General features: G+C 37.5%; 1 protein-coding gene across 1 annotated transcript in view; it reads left to right on the top strand.

Moving 5' to 3' along the window:
• Positions 1-25,577, top strand: part of INSC (INSC spindle orientation adaptor protein) — a 116,006-nt gene that overhangs the window by 30,300 nt on the left and 60,129 nt on the right. The window contains exon 2 of the mRNA XM_033062783.1: positions 1,689-1,782. Coding sequence (XP_032918674.1) covers positions 1,689-1,782 — 94 coding nt within the window. The remainder of the gene's footprint in view (positions 1-1,688; positions 1,783-25,577) is intronic.

The following is a 25,577-nucleotide window of genomic DNA, read 5'->3' as shown; positions in this document are numbered from 1 at the left end:
GAGAAAATATTCTACTAGTGGAAATGAAGATAACTCATTTATTCCATTTGTTAGAGAAATCTGTATATCTAAATGCTGTAAATCTTGAACCTCCCCACTCCCCAAAATAAGCTTGTTTTTCAAATCTTAGTGTGTCATAGGACCAGAAAAAAACGCATACTAATATTTTCATACATGGGCATAGGAACCTTCAGTCAAAACCTATGAAATATCTGCAGTCTTTTTAAACCAGAGACTTCAGTAACAATTAAACTATATTTAATGTGGGTTTTTTTTGGTGTTGGTTTTGGCTTTTCAAATGGATTCTTCTCCTATATTTCAGTCTTCTTAGTTTATATATCTAAAGAAGGATTATGTTAAGTTTATTATTTCCAGGAAAACCAAGGGGGTAGGGAGGAACTCAGCATGACACCATCACCAGAGCAATCTGGTGCTCACAGGACAGAGCATGTGAACCCTTTATTGGTGTAATACTTTTATGTGCTCAGGATGTGCTTGTGAGATCTTGGGGAAAAAACAAGGACATGCATTAGTAATGAGATCAGTTTGCTAGGAAAGGGAGTGAGGACCACTCTGTGTCAATTAAGAGCAATTTGGGGTGGCAAATATCTTGAATGCTGGCTGACTCAGCTTGCACAATGCAGCCAATAACCAAATAGCAGAATTTCACAATCAGCTACATCAAAAACATTCTGCCTCAGTTGGTGACACAAACAGTAATTTCCTGTGAAAAGTATTTTCTCTAGGAGTGAGATCCATTGATCCCAGCTTTTTCCTCACATCTGAGAAAGCATAATTTTCCCACTCTTCCTACCTCCTTGTCCAAATGAATCCATTTCCTCCTCCTTCTTCCTGAGTCATGGATTAATCTTTTCCTTCAAATATTTTGACTTAGTTTTTTTTCTAGCCATGTGTGTGAGTGGAAATGACTTCACCTTTTTTGTGGAATAAATCCTTTATGATTCTTGCTGTGAATATGCTTTGACCTGTGGTGGGTATTGCTCTAATGTAAGGTGAGGCTCGTTAAGAGAAGAGGGGAAGAGGCAGAAATCTTCATTTTGTGAAAATGAGGAGTCTTTCTTTTCCTTTCTTGTTTTTTTTTCTAGTGCAATTGGATCCATCTCTTGTCACGAGGTATAAAGAAAAATCATGAAGGAGAAAGATGTGTGAAGCACTTAAAATGTATAAAAAATGACATTGTCTAACATGGAAGGGTGAAATACTTTAGTAACTTAGACATCAAGGACCTTTCTGTAAATGTAGTACTTAACAACTCTGAAATCATATTGCAGAATAATTATTGTTGGAAGGGACCCCACTTGCAATCTTTCTCACAATAACATGAAGAATTGCTATAATGGTCAATAGATTTTTCTCTAACATTCAAGTTAATATTAAATAAATGAGGCTAAATAATACCTCAATACTACCTCAGAAATGTACAACCTGACTCTGACCTGTGCAGTAGCTCAGGATCTTCAAGAATATATAACCCTACATTGTTTATGCTGTGAAATGTGCTTAATGGCCTTGGTTATCTGCTGGAGTTGTGGGGTACCTGTGGAAAAGGAGATGTTTTATTTGTTTTAATGAGCTCTCTCCACAGAAGAGCAGGAAAATGCCATGCCAACCTGGGCTGAAGGTGCTTGAGTTTTCCTAGGTTTACTAAATGACTGTTTTCTTTCTAGATTCCAGCCTATGGAGAAGTGCACATGAGAGCAGGATAAATATGGCTCTTAAGGGAGAGGACCACTTAGATTCCCTTTCTTTACCAGTTCAGCGGTAAGTGGTGCTCTCTGTCATCCAGATTTGAATGATTAAAGGATTCTGAGGCAGCAACTGCACTTTACTTTGAGGCTCTGAAGATTCTTAAGCTCATTTTTAAACTCAAGTAGTATTCCTACGAGATTTGTAGAATGAATGTGGATATTTGAGATATATTTCTTGAGGCCTTTGGAAATTTCTGTACCTGTAGCCTGGTAAATCATGGCAGTGTTTCTGCAGCCATCATTTTAATTGGATGATCATATTTGCAGTAGCAATATGACTGTGCTTACTGGACTGCTTCTTAGACGTGATGGAAATGACTGGAACCCTCTGCACTCTGTGAAGGCTGCTCAAATCTATAGATATAAGTTTGTTTAGCATGTTTGACTTTGTTCTGGTGTGGGTATGGTATTGATGTGAAGGCTGTGGTGTAATCCAGTCTGTGGTACCCTGCTGGGAGTGGAGACATTGGCGACTCTACCAACAGATTTTTTTTTAAAAAATCTGTCTTTTGGTTGCTATCTAGTAGCTGTCTCTGGTGTAGTTTTGCCTCTAGCCTAATAGAGGTTCCATGAAAAGAAAAATAATACAGTAACCTACAGTCATGTGCCACAGCAGGGTTTGTTTTGGTTTTGATTAGGGGAGAAGGAGGATGAAGTCTGCTGAATGCAGGAATAAAATCAAAGGCAAAAAGGATTTAAACTTCAGTCTTTCCCCTAACCTTCTTTCTTCAGGTCAGACTGCAATTCTTCATTGTAATTAACTTACTGTTTTAATCGACATACAATCTCAAAACACAATGCTTTTGTTCGCGAGTTGTTTGGTATTTCTCTACCTTTCCTTACCTCAGTCTTCCAGCAGATACTTTGATATTGCCATGTGCTGGTTTGAAAGCAAACCAGTGGGAGATCTCAAGTCAGAACTACAATTTAATAGGAAAATGAAAATAAAATGCAGTAGTACTAAAACCCTGACAGTCAGAATACAACCTCACCCCCCCATCAGTCAGGCAGGGTGTTGGTAGCAGTCCCATTCAATGGTGGCTGCATCCTCCTGCAGTGACAGAGGTGGCTCAGTTGGAGCAGTGCTCCTGTACAAGGTGCAGTTTCCCTCTGAAGGTCCAGTGATGTAGTCTTCCTCTAGGAATCCAATGGAAAAAGGCTGTTTGTGGTGTTCCAAATCTCATTTTCAAAATAATAAGATTCAAATATTATTATTTCTTTATTGTTCCCGTATCAAAGGCTAGGATTTATGACTGTCTCAGGATTCCAGTTTGTGTTCCTGCTCTTTGTGAGAGGGGCTTGAATTAACTTTGTGTCCTGTCACAGGGGAAGGGAGCTCAAATCCAACTGAGGTTAATCCTGAACCATGCCTTGCTTCATGCTGAGGTCATAATCTTTTGGAAGTAAAAACAGACAGGTCCTAAGCAAGAATGTCTGTCTCCATAGGAAAAGTGTATCATAAACATGCAAACAGATTCCAGGTATTTCCACAGTGGTCATTGGAGTAAACAGTTATTTTGGCTGTATAAGGAATTCAAAACTGGGGCCTTAAACCAAGTCTTGTGCTTCATGAATTGTTGTTTGCACTCTTTCCTCGACTTTTATGGGAAATCACAACTTGTATTGGAGTCTCTAGAGTACTGAGTCACTGTGTTAATGGTTTCCTAACACACTGTCAGAGCTGCTGTCTCTAATTGTTATCTAGACTGCTATGGATGCAGCATTTAAAGATATGCAGTATTCCCAGGAAAAACAAATTATTGTCAGAGAAACTTTAATTTCTATTGCAGTGGGCTAGGAACTTAAGTGGTGATTTTGTCTCTTAGGAGAGAAAATAATTGGAAATAGATCACTTTTATTAAGGAATAATTTACTTACTGTCCAAAAGCTGTATTCTCATGTAAAACACCTTGCAGTACCATAAAAATTATCTATTGTCATCAGAAACCAGTTCACTACAGCATGTGAAGTGTGTGTATATTCCTTAGAGATGCACATTATCCCATTCTGAAATAGCTATTTTTAGTGTAGCTTTGGGAAAATATCGGTACCCTTTCCTTATCTTTATAAGATATAAGATATTCCTTATCTTTATAAGAGGTAATGGGCTTTTATATTATTTACATCTAGAATAAAACCTACCTTTCACTTATGCCCCTGCCCTTTGTCCTGTGTAATGAAAATTCATTGGCCTTCTTGTTTTCTGTGAGTTAAAACTGTAGTTTTCACAGGTTTTTTCATTGTAGACATGGGGTTTTTTTATACTTTCCATTTTGGATGGTAAACTAAACTTAAGACATTGCTGATTCTGAAGTCATTTAACTAAAGAGAGAGTGAGTACTCATCACCAAAATTGAAATAAGATGCTGTTTTGGCTTCTTGGATTATGTGTTCAATTCAGGGCTGCAATTGGAGAAATGAAGTATAATTACAAATTTTTCCAAAAGCATAAACGATCATATTTTATTAAAATTTGGTTAAAAACCCAGCCACAGTTGTCATCACCAACTCCCCCTCTTCCCCATAAAAACCTGCCAACCCCAAAACACCAATCAAGTAAAAACCAAAATAAAATTAACAAAACAAACCGAAGACAAAGCTAATCCTGAACATGGGTCAGAAATGGATGCAGAAACCTTTAGCGAAATAGAGGGAAGAAATAATTGTTTGTATTTTGTATTAATTGGAATTTAGATAATGTTTGTTGAAACAGAAGTGAGAGAAATTCAGGACTTTATACTGTAGGAATGGCATTGATTCTGCTTGTTTCTGTACCTAATCAGGATGACAAGTTTGTAGAACTTGATGGAGCATATGGACATATGAGATGAAAAACAGACTAGTCTATAGTCCCAGAAGTGGATATTGTTTAAAAGGAAAGAGAAAGGAAAAAAAAAAACCACCTTCATAACGTAAGAGAATTTCTTCTTGATCAGGAACTGAATTATTTCAGGGACTGTTCACATCACATTTTGCTTCTACTTTTAAAGCTTCACATAGCCTCTGTATAGCTGAAAACAGGTATTTTGAGGGGTAAGACATGTGCAGAACTTTTCATTGTGTTTAATATTGTGTTCATATGGGTCGGTCAGGAAAAGAATGGATCCATCCATTGGTCTCTCTATAGAGTGTCTAAAATATCATTATACCATTTAGTGCTCTGAATCAAAGGCAGTGACATTTTGTTATCCTGTCAAAGAAAGTGAATTCTGACTAAACTGGCATTTTTTTTCCTTAAGCTTGCCAATGATGTCTTGCCCATTGGAATCTGTAGGTTTCTATGCCACTGTTTTTCTGGCTCTGAATTTTGGGCAGTGAGTTGTTTGGTTGCATGGCAGTTCATAGAAATTATTATTATCCTCTTATTCTTTATCTACCTATTTTCTTAGATATGAATCCCCAAGTGCAGGATTTCTAGGGATGTGAACTCTGTGAATAAACACAAATAAAGGTTCTCTTTTTTTCCTCCTTCTGATCTATCATTTTTTTAAACTCCCTCAGTTTTCTTACCTTTCTATTCCAGGTCTGCATGGTGTCTGCAGTTTGTTGTCACATCTTAGTGCTTGTTCTCACAAGATTTTTATCACTTTATCTTTTTTTTTTGTAGCACTTTTCAGTCTTCAGTTTTAAGACTGTGCTCCAGTTAGACTTAACCATGAAATCATGTTTAAGAGTGCTTTAAATGCTTTATCTGATCAGGGATGTCCTCTGTAAGTGCTGAATTCTTTCTATTTCAGTTTCCTACAGTGTTTGCTGCTGATAACTAAGGATTTGTTTGTTTGTTTTTTTTTTCCCACCTGTGTCTGCAAACTGATCTTCCTGTCTAACAAGAACTCCATGAAAAGCAGATAACATTTGTATTTCTGGTTTTTGTATTTTACAAGCTACTTGCTGTGCATAGATCTTACCCTGTAATTAGAATCCTACATTCCCTGTAGTCAGTTTTATTTGGATTGCATCAGGAACTTTGTTGTTGTGGCTCCTTGAAAGTTGAGAGATAAAGACTGTAAGAAACTCCAGAAGAAAGAAAAAAGCAAGTTATTTGTAATGTGAGAGCTAGAGCAGAAAACTTTCAGAGTTCCAAGTTCAGTGCTCTTAAGCTGGCTCTCTAAATTGCTGCTTTGAGTTTTTAAAAACCGTTTGAGAATTGAATGCTTGCTGGGGAGTTGAAAATGTGTTTTGAAAACCTTCCTTATGCAACTGGCTGTAGGAATAGATTATGACAGAAGAGAGGAGGGTGCTTTGCCAATAATGCAATAAAAATACCTTCTAGTGACAAGAAATAAAATCAGTTATTGCACAGCTCAAGGCACTAATGATACCTCATTTAATGACCTTGTATTCTTTTCCTTTCACTCAGTTTACTCTCCAAATTATTCAGCAAATAATTTTATAGCTTCAGAAATGTAGTTCACTTTACTATGAAGTATTTTTGACTTTAGAGGTTTATATCATACCTGTAATCAAACTGAAAGCTGAGGTGTTTGTATGGAGTTCTGATGGTGGTTGTAAAACAGATTTGTGAATTTGTGTGGTTCTTCTGGGAAGGATTTTCAGGCATGCTAACTAAGTCCAAAGGGTGATGTTAGTAAAGCACAACTATTAATTTGCCATCATTTGGAGGCATTCATGAGGAATATGAACTCAACAGATTTTTTTCCCCTTTGAATCCATGGGTAAAATATCTGTTCCTCTATTCAGGATGTTAAAATGTAGGTCAGCAGTTTAGCTAGCAAGCAGCAAAAATAATTGCATTTCACTTGTACTTTGGGCATTTTTGGGGTCTGTAAGTCTGCCAGAAATGCAAGATATTTCCTAACCTTTTCCTTCCGATAGTTTTATCATTGCATCTTTATATTTAGTTGTGTAATATGCTGTAGAAATATGTTATACTACTTCCCAGAGCTGTGGTGTAAAATATTGTATGTTGAACTGTGGAAGTCACAAGATAATTTTGGCTTTTAACCTGAAGGAAATTTGAGTTTGTCAACTATAACAGTTGTGAAGTTATGTGTCTTTAAAATGTGAACAAATTGATGAATTTAAACAATCTGTCTGACTGGCCTCACTAGACCTTTCCTTCATTAAACTTGGTATTTCATATTTGTGGCTTGCTGTTACTTGGAAAATACTTTTAAAAGATCAAGGGCCATCTTTCATCCTTAAAGACAATTAAGAGTTTATTCTGAATCCCTTGTAAGGGTCAGTAACATTTCATAGCATGTGGCACACAAGCACTGAAAAGACCTCAAGGTAGTGCTGGTGGAGCCTTTATTATGGAAGAAACTCTGCCTATTATTCTGAGGATGTGTATTTTTGAAATGCAGGATTTTTTAGGAGACTCTTCGCTTTTTGTGCCTTAGAGAAAAAGCAGTTGCTGTCTGCACAGTGAATATCTTGTGTTCAGGCTTTGGTGTCCTTTCCAGAAATTAATTTTAATGAACCCTCAAGTAATGTCTTTGAAATCACAGTGACAGGATTATGCCTGAATGTTAGGTTACCTTATCTGAATGTTAGGTTACCTTATCTGAATGTTAGGTTACCTTATCTGCCAGGCATGGATGGCAGGTTCTGATTGCATCTTCACAAGTGTTGCATGAAGTTTCTATTGTGACATCAAGTTAAGAATTCTGTCAGCTTTACACCCTGTATCTTGCTCTTCTAGCCATTGGTTTATGGCTTGGACTCCATGGTTTGTGCTTCTCTGCTTTCACTGATGCTAGTGAAACAATCAATTTTCAAACAATTCAGATGTTGTTTGTGGTCTTTGTTTATCTGAATTCTTATCTTCATCACACTTGCTTTTCCTGTGGCATGTTTTGGAACAGATGCTGAGCAGGTTAAACATCTGCCCTCACTTCTGTTGGAGTGCTCTGTTTTCAGAAGTCTTGCTGGTTATTTCTCTGTTAAATTGAAAGTTTGCACTTTGAACATGGGAGCCTTCTTTCCTGTTTGTTAATCTAACAAAGTGCATGTTGCATTGACACAAATGCTCTGATTTCCTTTAGTCGACCAAATATTTTTATTGCAGTTTGATACTTTTCTGCTTTATCAAACCTTCTAACCAGAGGGATTCTTAGAAGTTTAGGATATTTTAAATGTACTATGAGAAGCTCATGGGATTTTTAAAATTGAAAAGTAATTGTATTCATACTGTCATCTTAGTACTTTTACTCAGAATTTTATTTTGCTGTTCTCTACTATGATAATGGTTTATACTTCCCTTAGCATTAACAATATTCATTTTTAGTTCACAGGTAGTGTTCCATAAAGTCTCTCTTAAAAAAAAAAAAAAAGGGGTGGGTAAAAGTCAAAACATGAATCTGTTTAATTTTGGTGCAATGTTTAATGGAGTACATAAGTATCTTGCTTATTTGCCATACATCCCTTGGAAAAAAAACTCCTAAAACCCTCCTATAGCCCCTCTTTTGGTGGAGTTGCTGTGAAGTCATGTTATGCTTTTATGGCACAATGTTTCAGCCATGGGTAGCTGCTAGAAACCAGTGTGACTTCTGCTTTATCTTTTTGAGCTTCCTAGGGTTAAATAATCCTGAGCCTGAACTCCAGCTGTACACTTCTGACCCCAGTGTATCTGCTGTGGGGAAGGGACATGCAAAAGGAACCTCTCCAGCAAAAAACAACCCACATCAAGTTACCATGGTGGTCTGATCCTGTCCTGCTCTGGTCATGCAGGGGAGAACTTGCAAGTTAGTCTGCAGGATGGCAAGGTTAAATAGTATTATTGTAATCAGTGGATTTTACAAGAAAAACAGAGAGCCTTTGACTTCTTTGCTTTCCAAGTCTTTCTGAACTTTGCAAATTATAGTAAAGACTGTGTCTTTGCTTTTTCTTTTACAATATGGAGTTATTAGTTACTTGTTTAACTGAGACATTGACTTCTTATGCAACTATATATATGCTAGGTAATCAGAATTTAGTATTCTTGCTGGCATAATATTGGAAACAATGTTTTTGGTTTTTTTTTTTAATTTTTTTTGGCAGAGAATCATATGGGATACCACCTGTGAACTAAAAGACAAAATCATCAATGCTAGGGGAGTTTAAAAGTGTCAATTATTATCATAATAGGTCGACTATGTTGAAATCAAATCAAATGGTATGGCATGGAACTCAAAGCTCCATAATTTCTCTCCTTTTAGCAATTAGACCATATTATTGTTATTATCACATTGGTAACGTAGTTGGAATTATTCTAGTTAACCCTGGAGGGAAATGGAGGATGAAATCCTGCTTTTTTTCTTTGTGTATCCAATATATTATTCCTGTACAAAATTCAAGCTGCTTTCCCCTTTACTGTGCTAGGAGAGGGGAAAGAACCATGTTGTTTTCCTCCTTAACAGAAATACAGCTCTTCGTGAAACTTGAAAACAACTATCAGACTAATGAAGGGATCCTAAAGCTCAAGGAATCAAGTTCACTATAGTAGTTATTGACTTATTCTGAGAAAAGATAGTGCTGTCTGCCTTCAAAAGGGCAGTATGGTTTGTTGGAACTTTGATTTAGCACTAGATATCACTCCTCCTGATTCTCGCCTGGTTGTAATGCTGATTAATCTTCTTGCCTCAGGCAAACCACTTTACCTGCCCTTGTCTTTGTGTTCCACCTCAGCTGGGGAAACAAAGAAGGTTCTTACTAGCTTATCTCCACATGTTTCTATTTCAATGGTTCTCATAGAGCACTATGTTATGAACTCCTTGCTATGCCTGCTGTGGGTACAGCATCCTCCTGAACTGTGGCAGGTGGGAAATGCTGAAAATCACCTAGCAGCTGCTTCAGTAAATGCAAAGAACATGTTTCTGTTCACAAAACCCAGCTTTTTCTTACATATATTACATTTTATCATCATTTTCACAGTGGTGACTTCATTAAAATCTACAACCATGGCCATAACAGAGACTGAAGAATAAATACCTGTACCTTGGTATTTCTGAGGTGGTTTTCCACAATTAATTTTCAAGAAATTAATTCCTTCATTAAAGATATGTTAATGGTCTTACTTTGACTTGTCTTTTCAGCGGTTTAGAACAAATATTACTACCATACTGTGTTAAATACAGTATTTTTCTATTCAGTTCATGTTTCCTGGGAATTTGTTCCTTATTTAATTGCCTGGTCTCTCAATCTGGTTCACTGTTGCCTGGGGATGGTTGGGAGGATCTTGTAATCAGTTGTTCAGTAGCTTGTAATGAGCAAATTTAAGAAAGCTATAAGGACAATGCTTCAACTTTGTAAATATTTTTTTTATTTTATTTGTCCTTTTTGACAAATAATATAATGATCTTAAAAAGTGTGCTGGTTGGTGTGACCCCATTTCTGGTCTCATTAAATTGACTCATGTCTGTTAGTGGTTTGGGTTTATGAGCTCATATTAACCCTGAGGGATTTGGAGTGCAAACAAGAGTTTAATATTAAGCTGAAGTGTGACTGTTAACAATTCCAGTTGTTTTGTTTTGCTTCTCACAGTATTTTAGAGGATGTGGTGAAGGGAAAAAATATATACACAAATAAACATAGATATTATTTAATTAGAGAATATACATAAAGAACTATATGTAGTATTTTACTTGTTTCTAAAGAACCAGCTTTTAATTATCCTGCATATCAAAACTCTGCTTCAAGTATTTGAATTTTACATTTTCCCAGTTGTTGATACTTTATTGTTGATTTTGGTCTGGGGCTATCATGGAAGTACAGAAAACATCTACATCAAGAATATAATATTCTCTTCAACTAAAGCTATGGAAATATTTTTTCAATATCTTAAATGTCAGGAGCACTGATGTCAGGATAAAGATTAAACAAGAGCAAACCAGGGAAAAGCAGAGAAAATTATCAAAGGAAAATGGAAGAACTAGTCAGTGTTATCCAAGTAGTTGAGGCTGTTCAATGGATGACACAATAGGTGAAAGCAAACTTTTGGGAAGTGTTATAGAGCAAAAAATATCTTGTTCAGTACCAGCTGTGCATGAATCAGTATTTTGATTTTGATGCTTTATATGTTACACAACTTAACTCTGGGATAACTGTGGTAGTGGGAAAGGATGAAAGGAAAGGGCAGGCAATACTCTAATTGGAAAGCAGTGAAATCAGCTAATGATGTGCATTCAGATTGTTAACCTTGTTTGTCAGGATCCCAGAGCAAGGGAGCCTTCATTTGTCTGCAGGATGACTTGAATTCTGGGCCAGAGATTTCTATGCTTTGTGCCATTGATGCAAAATTCCACTTTTTTCTTTATTTTTGAAACTTTTAAAGTTTAAATTCCAAGCTTCAAAACTTAAAATACCAAAGTTAACATTTCAAGCATAAAATCTGCTATGCTGGCCTGTCTTTAAGGCTTAAAGGAAGTCACCTTGTGACTATTTCAAGTGTCCAGTCTGCAGCAGTGAAGAGTCCTTTATTCACAGGTGTTTGAGTTGGTTTCTCAGTTTTGAGAATACCACTGAAGTCCTCAGGCTTCCAGATTAACAGCTACTCTTGTTTAACACTTTCTTAATAGTCCAGTGCACCCAGCAGGAAGTCAGGAGGGAGAATTATGGAAGAGCCATATATCTTCATAATTTTATTTTGGTGTTGTTTTGACAGAAACTGCTCTCAAGAGTGGTTCAGGCACAAAGTTAATTTTTTCCATCTCACTTAGAAGCAAACAAACTTTCCTCAAGCCTGTCTTCCTGTGACACAGTCTCGATGTGGAGGCGTAAGGGCTGCGTTTGGGTCATGAGAGTGAATCAGGAAACCTTAGATGGGAACACTCCTGGCTTAGTCTAACCCCCTATTGCTCTTGGCTGAAGTGTCAGGAGCAACCTGGAAAGCAATCAGCTGCTGCTGCCAAGGGAAAATAAGATATTTTGTCCTGCTCCAAAGGGCTGGAATTGTACTGAACGTTCTCTGTTTAACTGCTGGATGAGAGGTTGATCTCAGTAACTTTGAAAATGTTTTTTTTTCTTGGTAAAATGTGCAAACTGTCCAACTGACTGAGGTGCTACCCTGCTGTGAAAGAGAAGGTGAAGTATTTTAAAGTGCAGCATTGTTCTACTGCAGTTCTGGTTGCTGCAAATGCAAAGTGATCAGTAAATGCTTAAATTGCAGATTTTTTTTTTACTACTTAAGTTAACAGCTTGATATCAATTTGAATGCCTCAACAGATTCCACAACAATCTTGATGAAATTTCCAGCATTTAAAAAGCAATACTGCTCTTTGCTCACCAATTAAATTTCAGTGTGTGTGTATGTATGTGTTTGTGGAAGAAGCAAGGAAGGTTTTTGGACAGTTGTGATATTCTTTCAATGAAAATTTAGGTCAGCATTTGTCTATCCTTTTTAATTTGACACAGAATAGGGACATATATGACATACACTTAATATACTGGTTATAGTGCAAAATCACAGAAAATTTGTTTTCAGTTTACTCTTCTAGCAAACTTGAGCAGGGTTTTGTGTTTCCAGAAAGAATTAAATTTGAAAGGAGTGAAATGGGCTCCATAAATTTCCAAAATGTATGGCCTTTGTGCTCTGTTTGTTTTTGTCTTTTATAGGCATTTTCCCAATGATCCATCCTCTTTGAGGAGTATAGCTTATTTTTACACATAACTTTCTTTCTCTTCCAGTGTGCCTCGTGGAATCTTTTAGCATTATTGCTCTTTCCACTTTGTATACATGATGCTTTTGACAAGGACACTCGAGCTGACATTTTCTTAGAATTGCTTTCAAAGCCAGGTTGTAAAGATAACCAAAGCTGTGGGGGAGGTTGTGCCCCTGTTGGAATCATAGAATGTCTTGAATTGGAAGGGACCTTAACGGTGATCTAGTTCCAGCCCCCTGAACAGGGACACATTCCACTAGGCTAGGTTGCTCAAAGCTCCATCCAACCTGGCTTTGAACATTTCCAGGGATGGGACAACCACAGCTTCTCTGAGCAACGTGTGCCAGTGCCTCACCACCCTCACAGTAAAGAATTTTTCCCTAATATCTAATCTAAAACTCTCTTTCAATTTGAAGCCATTCCCCTTATCCTGTCATGCTCTTGCTCCATCTTTCTTTATGCGTTGGAAGTCCACAACTAGGTCACACAACCTTGAGTGTAGTATCGCTTTTTCTCCCCCTCTTCAGCATTTCATTTGGATCCCCCTCAGTATGCTTGCACTTGGACCTGTGCTTGTGTTATAAAACAATGCTTACAGGTCCTGTATGAAGGCCAGCCACCTTTTGCACTTTTCACATGCCTCTACCTGTTTCATACTCTGAAGAAATGCCTTTGGCAAATATGATCACCTCAGCATTAAATGAATCAGGAAAGAGGAAATGGATATGCTGGAACACACATAATATTTCACAAATGTGATACAGGAACTGTACCTGCTTCCTGCAGGTATATTAACCTTAGTTTTATTTGAACCTATAAAGAGCCTCCAATCACTCTTGCCCCCAGAGTAAAACAGTGCTACTTCTCCATTTAGGTCCTTAAGTAATCTATAACCAGAAGTGAGTTTAGTTTTATATCTCAAAGAGCATCAGTGGTGAAACCAGCCCATTAACAGCTCTGTGTACATCCCTGCAGCTCGTTAGGACAGAGGTTTCTACTTCAATCAGATAAATGTGATACAGATGAGCTTATTTACTACAGCTGTATAAGAGAAGATATGTTAGGATTTCAGGCGTTCTTTTATGTCAGAAATAGTACAACATTTTGCTAATAGGCATCAAAATACTGCTGATATTTGCCTTAACACTATTCTCCAAGTTTTTTTCTCTGGTTGTGTGGAAGCTGAAAGCTCAGAATGCTGTCACTGTTAGGCACCTGTGCAAGGGGCAACCAGGTGGTTCACACATCCACGTGTAAAAAACTTATGAAAAGGTGTCCCAACCAATGGTAGAGTGACACACAGATTATTCAGCATGACCTAGAGCTTTGGGAAACTCTTCTTCAGCTTTCAGGAAATATGAAACTAGAAAGTTGAATTAATTTTGTATGCCCGTGCAAGGAGATTGTTTCTCAACAGCTTGTGTCTGCAAATTACATAAAAGGGAAATAAAGTTTTTAGGACTGGTTATCAAGGTATTGCATTTGTTTTGCCCAAAACTGAAGCTGCAGAACAAATTAACTGGAATTCTGAGTACAGTTGGCTGAGAAATAGTTCTTCTGTTTGAAGTTGTGATTGTAAATGTATTTTTTTTAGATCCACATAAAGATGTTTCTTACTTGTTCCACTTAATAATTTGAAACCAGCAGAGGAAGATCTTGCACTGAGAGCTTCTACCTGTAAAAACATCCCTCAAAGTGGGGACTTGAGCCTAAGTTCATTATCAATGCTCAATTTTTCTGGATAAATATGTATATATGTATTGATAGGCAAATTGTTCTAGCAGAATTTACTGCATGTGACAAATGTTGGAACAGCAAAAATCTAGCAAATGAAATATGAAGTTAAAGTGTGTTAAAAATACGACTTAATTATCTGAATCAGGAGATTCATGGCCAGGTATTAACCCACAGGTATCCATATATGCATAAATGTGTGCCCTTAATTGGGGCTGCAAATTAAGTGTGATACATAAAAAAATGATCTGATTGAAAAAAAAAAAGGGAGAATTGGATAGAGAAAGAGAGAAGCAATAAAATTGCTCAGAAAGCAGCTAGCCACTTATAGATCTGCTGTAATGAACAGCATTTTGGTATGTGATTTGTAGTTTCTTGCATCTGGTAGTTACTTTTTTCTGTGAAGTATGACATTTGATTTCATGTGTGTGTATGGACACAAATAACTTAATGGCTTCATCTGTGTGTGCCCTGTCATGGTTTCATTCCTACTATCACCAGCCATCATTCCAGGCAGCTGTGAAGTACAGGAAAATCTAGTTCCAGTAAGGTTATGCTTGGTGCAAAATCCAAACATACACTTAATAGATAAAGGTGCTGTGATACAAAGGTGATATTTCATGAATAAAGAGAGAGTTTCATGGAACCAATGACACTTTTATCAATATTGCTCTTCAAAACCTTGCCATGAGACTTTGACCTGAATATCTCAAGTCCTCAAAACTTCCAAGTTCAGGTCAGATGTCTGTGGGGTTGCAGTGGTGTAAAAAAAAGGTGAGAAGGGATAAAACATAAGCACACAACTTTGGGTGTCAGTACACATTTGACAAAATACAGACAGAAGGTATTTAATGATGATGCTGATCTAGTTGGAGTCAGTTTGCAGCATGTAGCATTGACTTCCTTCCATCCCTGTGTCCTACATAGAGAATTGAATGTTCTTTTATTTATAATGTTATTTGACATTGTGGTGAACTGCTCTTGTTTTGCTCATGATTTCTTTATAGCTTTCAATGCATGTTTTTGATCAGCATTAAATAAGCTCACTGGTATTTCTTTTCTGCTCTCCACTGGAAATGGTGGTCTTTGCTTTCAGTACACAGCAGTAGTGAGAGGCAGGAAATCAGAGACATTATATTGTTTGGTTTGAGAAACAGAGTCAACTATCAGTGCCTTTTGAAGAGTGTGTCTATTCAAATTATTAATTTCTGCATATATTGAAGAGGAATGATTAATCTTTCCTCAGGTAGGAATTGCATAATCCAATCCTGACTTGTGAATTCAGAAGAGGTTCAGCTGTTTTTCTTGTAGTTGGATAATGCCCAGTCTAAGAATTTAGCAAAATAAACATTTTGGAGGAGAGGGACACTAGAGAGAGAAACTCTATTTCCCCCTAAGCTAGAGGTGGCCCAAAATACACAGTGTTAAGCTTGTAAGATGTTTTAAATTTAGTATTTGTGTTTCAGGACATTGTTTGAGTCCTTCCAGGAACAGGTGTCAGGTGAGAAGCAGAATCTAAATTGCACATTTATTTGCTTGCAGTCAATGTGCCAAGTTAGTGCTGAGATTGCTGCCTGATTTTTTGTATTAGTGGCAGCCACAGAAAAGTACATCTTGCTTGAGAATTGAAGCTTGAAAAGCTGTTGAGCAGGTGCTTTGAAAATTTAATGAAGTGATGAAAAGCCTTTAATAAAGCTAAATAGATTTATCCTTGCACTCTGGATAACAGTAGAACATAGAAATCAAATAGAAAACTGGATCTACTTTATTTGCTTCCCTGTACGGTGACGTCAGTTATCTAATTTTCTGTATACATGATAGCAGCAGAAGAGGATTTTTAATCAGACAAATACAGAACTGTTTTCTATAAAGAACCTAGTTTCATAGTACAGGCTGCAAAAGGGAAGTTAAAGAATATTCAGTGAAAAAATAACTATTTTTTGTGTGTTTCACACTTGTATTTTCAATTTGTGAGGAAATTCTGTTATCTCACAATAATTTGTATAAAATAAATTCCTTTGGCTAAAGCTGACAATAACAGACTTAATATGATACAATATTTCCTTGCTTCCATTTCTGATATATTTTAAAATCCAATTTGCTTGATGCACTGTGAGGTACCATAAAGGATTATAAAAGGACAAAAACCTAGTTCCACTCATCCTTTAATTGTTTTTTAATGCAAAATACTGTACTCCCATAAAACATCCATTTATTCTTATTTTGTGCCAGAGGCAAATTCATTGAACCTGGGATGTATTATTGCAAAACAATGGTGTTCACTACACTTTTATGCTCTGTTAGCTGTTTTCCAGGTTGTTTGATGGCCACTAAGCATTTATTATTGCTAAATAAATAATTAAGGAGGGATAATTGCCTTATTTTTGTGCAATGATACCAGAATGATGCTTTCTTTTTTTTTTTTGTGAAAACATCATTGTTCTGTTTTTAATGCACTGCAGAATGTGGAACCTGCATATCCTTATGAATCATGGGTAGCTCATTTGGGCCGGGGTTTCACTGGCAGTGAAATAAAGCTAAATAAAGAGGACTAAATAGATATTCTGCTTCATTCTACTCCCTAAGAAGGGGCAAAAAGAAAGAATTCTTATTCTGCCTTTTCTTTTTGTCATCATTTGTAATATTCTCTCGGTCTGTGTAAAAGCCGCTCTGTTCTATCCTCAGGGGTTTGTAATTCTTTTCACTTGCTCCCTTGTGAAGGTGCAGATTGGCACCTGTGCAATGGGGCTCTTGTCAGCCAGATTTGCTCCCTCCCTTGCTCCTCTTTTACACCAGATATTATGAGTTGCTCTGAACAGCAGTGAGGTGAAAAGTCCTCACTAATGAATTATTTCCCAGGAATGAGCAATCTGTGCATTTCCTAAGCCACTCATCTTTACTTGTGCCAGGAAACCAGGCTGTATTTGTTTCTTCACCTCATTCAATCTTGTGAAGGACCCTCCTGAACTCTTGGCTATTTCAGGTCTTAGAATCCAATTGCTTTGGATTTTGTATTTTAATGAGAGTGTTCTAGTTCAGGCATTCTTCACACTTCAGCTGTTGTCCGCCATTCAAAATCAACTCAATGATAGTAACAGTGGCCATTCGTTTCCTTTTTGCGTTTCCTGTTTGACCTTCAGGGCTCTTCTCAGGATTGCTTGGAAAAACTTTAGTTTTTTGCCTTTCTCCCCTATTGTGTTACAGTAGCATCTGGAAGCTCCAGTCAAGATGAGAACATTGTATGCAATGTTCAGTGCAAACCCAAGGAAGTGTCACTTAGGCTAAGCAGAGAAGAGAATTTAGCAGGAGAGAAGGATGGCAGGAAGTAATAAAACTCAGAATATTAATAGGAAAGCAAAGAGTGGAGCTCAGCTTTTGAAATTTCTGCTTGAACGTATCCACTAGATTGGTCTTCTGCTCTGAGTAACATCATTGTGGCTGGAAAGCCACAGAATTTTTAAGAAACAAATAAAAGCCTGGCTGTGTACAAACTCCTATCATGTCTGTATAGATAAGTAGGGCAAAAAAGAGGAAAAAAAAATTGCATTTCTCTTTCTGATATGAAATAAAGCACAAATCTTACAGCTTTAAACAAGAGTTACTCAGAAAACATTGTGGGAAGGACATATTATGGTACTGAATCTGTGTGGTCAGTCCAGACCATAGAAAAAAGGGATTTGTATGGGTGCTGCCTCAGGCTGTTGGGTGATGGTTCTTGCATCATTCTGGCCATTGTGGTACAATGCTCATTGCTTATGCACATTCTATATCGTGTGTGTTGTACTTGTTCTTGAAAAATGAATTCTGTGAAGAGCATTGCTTATGGCATAGAAAGAAATCAAAGTTCAAAATAATCCTATCAAGTTCTCCTTTGTTTAAACAGATTTTCCACCTACACCATGCCTTGTCAGTGTTTTCTTGTATCCCACAGTGCATCTTCCAAAACCTGGAAGTTCAAAGCATTCACCATGCATTCAGTTGTCCATTAATACATTCAAGGAGTGAAATCCTTTCTTAACTGCAAATGTTAGGAAAATCTATTTATAGCAGTGAAGAAAGTACTTCCTACAATTCCTTCCTAAAATGTGAGATTTTGAGATTTAATGTTCAGTTCAGGAATATTTTGTCATCATTGTTCAAGTCGTCAGCTGTAAACATGTAAGCTTTTTTATTATTTATTCTTATATTTCTTGTCACATTGGATGCCAATATAAGACTTCATTCTAAACAAACAATTCTGTGTCCATTATTACTGGACGAAACAGTGCTAAACTGCTTTTTCCCTGCTGTCCAGTCAAAATATCTATAACTTCTTTCTGATTCATCTTCTAAGTTCCCATCCATTTGGCACAGTAAAGTTGTGTTACACAGCCAGAGTATTGTTTTGCAAACATGGTCTCTATTTCTATGGTGTTTCTAGTTTGGCCTGTAACAGTAATGCACAGTGCAAGGAAAATGCCAGGGTCAAAAGATGATGTTGTTTGGTTGCAAGTAAACAATTCTGGAGAGTTTATTCCTTTCTTTAATCTGTTTTATTTCATTCATGAACTCTAGGATTTATAACAATCGATTAAAAAAAAAAGTGGAAATTCTCAATACGTTAAAGCACAAAGTTTTTTTTAGTGGACTGAAGTAATTTCAAAGTTAATGGAACCATGTAACTAAACAAAGATTTGCTACAGTTCTGTCCACCTGGATGTGAATTCTCCTAGTTAGCACAAAGGGTGCTGTCAGGGAAGGCCACTCCTTTCCATGCTTTCCCCAGAAATACTGTCAATCTCTTCTCACTGTGCTGACAAGTGGCTTCCTGCAGATGCTATTCCCAGGGCATGTACAGCATGAAGGCAGTGGTTAAAACGATTTTGCGTATGAAGTGTAGGATCGTTCTCTCCAGGGACAATTCAGGTCTGGTCAGACCATTCTGCTTGGCCTCCAGCTCTGCAATCTCCTTCTTGACGTGCGAGTATAGCAGCCGAATCTTCGCCTCCTTCTCCTTTAACTGCTGAAGGATTTCTTCGCAGCTTTCCTTCTCACAAAAACTTCCCTTCTCTTCGGAGGACAGGAGCAGGTGTTTGACATCAATAGCTGTCATCAGCAAAAGGAGCACCCAGAACATTTCCATAGCCGTGGCAGATCCTTCCTTGAGAGACAAAGAAAGGTGGAATGACCCAGGACTCTGATTCTCAAGAAGAAAAAGAAGCTTCACACTGGAATAAAAGATTTTCACATCCTTTCTAGCCCTGACAAAAAAGCTGGAGGCCAGAGATGCTCCTCAGCGTGTGCCTGTTGCTGCAAGTTCCAAAGGCAGCTGCCCAAAGAGGCTCCATCAGCACGGGATGAGGGGGAACGTGTGATACAGAGGGGTGAAACAGAAATGGCCACATTTGAGGAGAGAAGAAGCCCAGAGTTTTAGATGAGAGAAGAAACAAAGCAGGAGGAGGAGAGGAGGGGCCCACCAAACTGTTTGCAGGCCGATGGATGAAGGAGACATTCCCTGCTCCGCCAGGCCACGGGCCGGGCTGGGAACAGCAGGGCGCTCTGCTGGGAGCCCAGGAGCCATGAAATGCTGGGGAGGAGCTGCTGCTGTGGAGTGCTCACAGCACCACTTGTTCACGTGAGTTTTACCCCTCAAAGGAGGCAGTTTGGCAGTGTCGGGCTCTCCCTGCGCTGCTGAAGGCCTGGAGGGTCGGACAGGCCTTGTCTGGCGGTCACTTACCTGCAGTGCCACTGAGCTGCAGCTCCTCCCTGCCACCAACCTGCTCTTAGGGCCTTGTTCCCTCGCCTGGAGGGGCTGGGTTCCAGGGTCATGGAATCCTGCAGTCCCTAGGAAACCACACATTCTGGCGCTGATCTTTTTTTCGCTTTGAGACGATGCGAAGCCGTCAGTTGCCCAAGAACGTTTTCTGTTAGTTTTGTTTTCGGTCAGTTGCTCGTCTCTTCTCGATTCCGATGTGGGGTTATGTTGTTCTTAAAATTCTTTCCCTTTAAATTCCCCAAGGGAAGGAATCACTGTGAGCATTGTCAAAAAATCATGAGAGCCACACACCCAAGCCTCATCCAAAGTCCACTGAAGCCAGAGGAGGAATTTAATTTAAGTTTTAAGGAGTGTTGGAACTACATTTCCTCATCCAGTTTTAAGTTAGTGGTTCACATTTACTACTTATACTACAATCCTCAGGTATCCCTAATTATCACCCAGAAGCCAATGCCATATTCCATTCCAGCAGTTCCACAGAAATATGCTTTATAGCAAGGTGGCTCAGAATTGTCGTTTTCAGTTGAAAAATACTGGACTCTCCTATGGAAACATTTTTACCTCAAATGTTTTATGATAAAGCACAATGCCATCACGAGCAAAGCGTGATACAAAAAGGTGATAGTATAGTCTGAGTGTTTTTAGAGGTGGCTTGAAATGCAGATACAGTGTAAGTTTGGCTTTTCATATTGGTTGTAATTATTGAACCTGCTTTGTTTGCATTTAAACCTTCAGTTAGCCTGCTTTCTTATGTTCAGTGCCTGCAGAAAGGAAAATGAAATGCAGCCAGGAACACTGACCACCTAGCTTTGACTCTGAAAAGTGAATGGAAAGAGAATAACAAGCGTCTGAGATAGAAACAAAACACAATATACAAGAGGCAGGAAAATTACTCTCTTTAGGCTGCTAAACTTACTAAAAAAATTTGTAGTGACTCCAAGTGTAAAACAGCAAAATAAAATGTTTGTATCTAAGAAGTGAAAAAGGGTGAAATGAGATTTAATTGGATAAGAAAATGAAGGTCTTCTAGCAAGGAGTAGTTAAAGGTTTGGAATAAAACAGAACATGAGATGCCAATACGTGAACCTGCCAATGATGCATAGTAATGAATAATCTAGGGCAAAAAAACCTACTTTATCACTTTTCTTCTGAACAGAGGAAGTTCAGTGATTATATACATTATATACATTATATATTTACCATTAAATGCATAAAACTAGTGATTAGACAAAGGGGTAATGACAAAGGGTGCTTTTGAATGTAGAGAATTAGAAGTGGACTTTAAGTATTGAAGAAAAGAGGGGAGTAATTGAAATCTCAAAGTAATGCATTTGTGGGTTGGGAACTAGAAAATCTCAACAACCTGTAGTTTATTCTATGGCAAAAAAATCCCAAAAAACCAGGAGAAGGATTTATGTATGCTGGTTGATTGAGATGACTGTGACTGCCAGTAAGATGTAGTGATGAAAGCAGGAAGCTCAGTCCTAGGCTGTATGACATGAGATTTCTGGTGGAGATAAGACTGTACTAATATCACTCAAAATTACTGTTAGACTTTGTTTTCTATCAAGCATGATATCAAGTCTTTCAGTAAAAAATTAATTTTACAGGAACTGGAAATCTATTCAAAGCAGGGGTCTGGAAAGAACAAAGTTACATAAAAGGAATCTGAAGAATTTTTCTTGTCAAGTCTTGCAAATTAAAAGCTGGGAATATGTGTTTGCTTTCCAGAAATGTGTTCAAAGATAAAATCTTATTTAAAAGGAAAGATGAAACCTAATGGGAATGAACTGGCTTTTAAGAAATTCAGATTAAAAAAAGGAAAGTTCACCAAACTTCCACTGTGATTCTAGAATAGCCATTTAATAGAACATATTTGAGCCCTCTAAATTATTTTTAGAGTGATTTTTAAGCCATTTTATGAGCAAATTATCTGATCTGGTTGCTTGTAGTTTCAGATGTGTAGGTTTGATGGCGTAAGATTTCCTTTTCCATCTTCTGACTTCCACAGAAATGTATAAACCTGTGCACAACTCTTGAATTTGTTTGATTGGAAGCTGCTTTCTTATTTGAATGTAAAGAATTTTTGCCAACTCATTCAAATATTTGTGACACTAAAGTGTGTTGCTACTTTTAGTCCTTTAAGTCTGTCTGGTGAAGGGTTAATATTCAGATGGGAATCTTAGAAAAGCCAACATCAGGCTGTCCTTTTCTCACCTTATTTTTTGACAGTTTTAGCTGGAGCTGCTGTGTAATAGATGTGAACAAGGGTCTCCAAATTCCTCTAGTCTGCTGAGTGATACTGATCTCATAGCTCCCTGTAAAATGCTTGTTACTCCCTTCATTAAGTAATCCAGGCTTTACTTAATCAGTAGGGTTAGGACCTTAAATGAGTAAATAGTAGAAGGTGAAAGGCTAATGCTGCTGCTCATAATGCATGTCATAACTCCTTTGAATAAGGCACAGCAGAGCTGTAGTGTTTGTTATTAAACTACAAATTAAGGCAGATTTGGAGGAAGAAAAAAAAAAACAATTTTCAGTGAGGCACTAGTGCTATTTTCATGGACTCTCATGTTAGTCTCCAAATTAGTCATTACTTGTGATTGTGTCTGAGCACTTTCACTGCCTATGGTCCCAAATTATGTCCAGGGTTGTTTTTCTCCTTTTCACTTTCATTTTGAGTTCTCTCTCCCTGCCAGGTATCTCTCTTTTGCAGCATGTTGCTCTTATAAGGCCATGAGGAATACTGTCCCCTTCAATTACAAGTGTAGCCTGAGCATTGGGAAGCAGTGAACCAGGATGAGCTCTTGAACACATTCTCTCCTGTTGCTGGCCTTGTTCACTTTTCTCCTCCACAATGCAGGAAACATGCCCTGTTGTTTATGGGAGTGAGAACTGTGTGTGTACTCAGGAATCTGCAATTTAAATGTGCACTGATGGCAATAGCCCTTCAAGTTTATCAATGTGCTTCAGTCACCATGTCAGATTTTAAACTCTTGGAAGAGTCTGTAAGGAAGTTCTGAGTAGATTTGTCATGCAGTGATCCACGAGGCATACTCCTCTTTCTTTGGGCTAAATGAAGTCAAAAGTCACGGATTCTGCCATTGTGCACAAAGCTAAGATCTCTCAGCTCTGCTGTCTCTTCTCTCAGGAAAACTTGTTGTTTTTGCAAGACCCAGGCTGTCATTTGCAAAGGGATTGAGTCATGGGATCTTTAATCTTCAACACTCCTTTTGTCTTTGCACTGGAGAACAGTTTGTTACAAACCATCAGGTAACATGCTGTACAAAAGAACCAATATCCTTTACAAAGCTGGGTCAGCTGATTACTTTTTGCCCCACCCCTCGTGTCCAAATTTTAGAGTGGCTAAAATTTGCCTGTTTCTAAGTCTGATGGATTCCTTATGTTGTCTCAAAGCTCATTAGCTGGGATTTGAGTCCATAACAGTTTGTTAAATTTGAATATACCAATATCACAGGGTTCAGCAAACTTAGTGGTTTTTTTTAAGACTTTCCCCTATCTTATAACAACACTGCAAATGCAATAATATTCACTGTTAGTATGAATTAATGACACAAATATAAATTCAACAGACATTGGTAATCATTGTGACAATATTAGCATGCTCTTTGTTCAGCTTTGCTTGAAAAGAGCCCAATTTACAGCTTTATAATGCCATTAACTTGCTTATAGTGGGGCTTTTTTGCATTTTCCTCCTTTCTCTCAGGAAATTACATTCTTTTACTGTGGTCTTTAACTTCTGTGAACCCAGTGGCTTGTGTGTTTGTCAAGATAACTACTGTTTTAGCAATTTAATGCTAGGCAGGAAGTAAAGCTCTTCAAGACCAGCCTGAACAGTGTCTCAGAATCCCTTCAGCTGATGGAGGTTGGATAGGACTGGAGCTACTTAAACTATTCCTGTGTACAGAAAATTAGTATATGATAAGTTTATCCTAGACTTTACATACACTGATCAGCAAGCTTAGTTAGTCTGTGATTTTACAGAGTGGCTTCCTTGAGTTCTGGGGTGTGCCAGCAATTCTGGGCTGGTATAATATTTCCAGATATTTTTAGAGGGACAACTTACAGTGAGGATTTCTCAGAATAATCTAAAGATCTGAGGAGAACCCTGGTGCAGCATTGAACAGTAAATTATTTATATGGTCTTTTAAAAAGCCCTGATGAAACAACTGCAAGTTCACACATCCTACCTTATCTGTTACAAGTGATTCCTGTGTTTTTACTTTTCTTATAGAATTTTCTACAATAGTGATCTCTGAGTAATTCTGCATTATCCATTACTGACTGACTTAATTTGGGGAAGTTGTTAGACTTTGGTAACTGTAACAATTGAGCAATCATTGAGGCAAATTAAAATAACGATTTCAGTATAGCCTGTTAACTTTTCTACCTAGAAACTAGCTTTTATCCATGTGCTCTAAAGGTTTTAATAATTTATACTGAAGTCACCTTTTGTCATAGAGAAGTTGGATTTCTGTTGGAAATGAAGTAGGTAAAATTAAGAGGAAAAAAGAGAACACTCTGCAAACTCTCTGGCTTTTATCTTGCTTCATCAAGCATCAAGTACAAAACCTAAACGTTTGTAGGATTTTATTACCTTAGGAATGATCTATACAGTAAGTGCACTCACTTAAAAACAGGAATCTGATTCTTAACTACCTTAAAGCCACTCTGTGTGTTTTAAGCTATCTCTCCAGCAATCTCTACAAAATTTTGCCAAAATCAGTGCAAATACAATATCATGTACCTGCAGGACTCTTTTATGTGATTGCTATCATGTAAAGCAATTGAAGATAAATGAGCACTGTCTTTATGGCTCTTCACTCTCTCCTTCCACTGAGAGTTGAGTCCTGCTGGCCATCGTATTGATGTGGAAATTGGCCCTGGCTATATTGCATACCCATGAATAATTCTAAAAAGATGAATTAGAAAAAAATTAGAGATTATTTATGTTCAAAGAGGGGACAAAATTCATTCAATACATTGTTTGTTGCCAATTAATTACCTACCACTAATTAGAATAATAAATTTGCACATAGTTATAAGATTTGGCATTGACTTTCACCACAGGCTTATCTGGAAGCAGTACTAAATGCTATCATTAGGATTGGTAATAAATCTGTCATATTAAGTGAAAATGGATAAAAAGCCTAAGAAGCCTTCAAAACATAATTTGACGGAGCAGAAGTCTTTACACTTTATAAATACAACCACTGGAATTATTCACATGAATTGATCAGCTCTGACTTCGACACGATGTTATAAAACATGAAACTTTTGCACTTAGTGAAACTCAGTGCTAAATTGGAGGCATAACTCTCTTTCATGATAACATTTGCAATTTAAAACAGAATGTGTGTGTGCTGCCAGTAAAGTGGTGGTTAGAGCTTCAAGCTGGAGATTTTGAACAAATGTTCTAGTCATTAACTCTTGACTTTTGTAGTCATTTCACATCAACGTGAGAGATATCAATCATTTTGATTTCAATCCCCCGAGTATATCCTAAAAATCTCGATTCATTAGTTAACAAACTGCTTAAGAGATGATAGAAAATAGAAAATTAAAAAAAGGAGGGGAAGAGAAATCCTGGTAGGAGAACTTTTGAATATCATGTGTCTCTTTTTTTAGACATTTATTATAGGGGCATCTTTTTAATCTCTTTACCCAGGATGAAAATTACCTGCAATGTGTTTCATA

The sequence above is a fragment of the Catharus ustulatus genome, chromosome 6, assembly GCF_009819885.2.
Source record: "Catharus ustulatus isolate bCatUst1 chromosome 6, bCatUst1.pri.v2, whole genome shotgun sequence".
Taxonomy (NCBI): Eukaryota; Metazoa; Chordata; class Aves; order Passeriformes; family Turdidae; genus Catharus; species Catharus ustulatus.
Note: the sequence above shows the minus strand (reverse complement) of the source record. Positions and strands in the feature narration are given on the sequence as shown.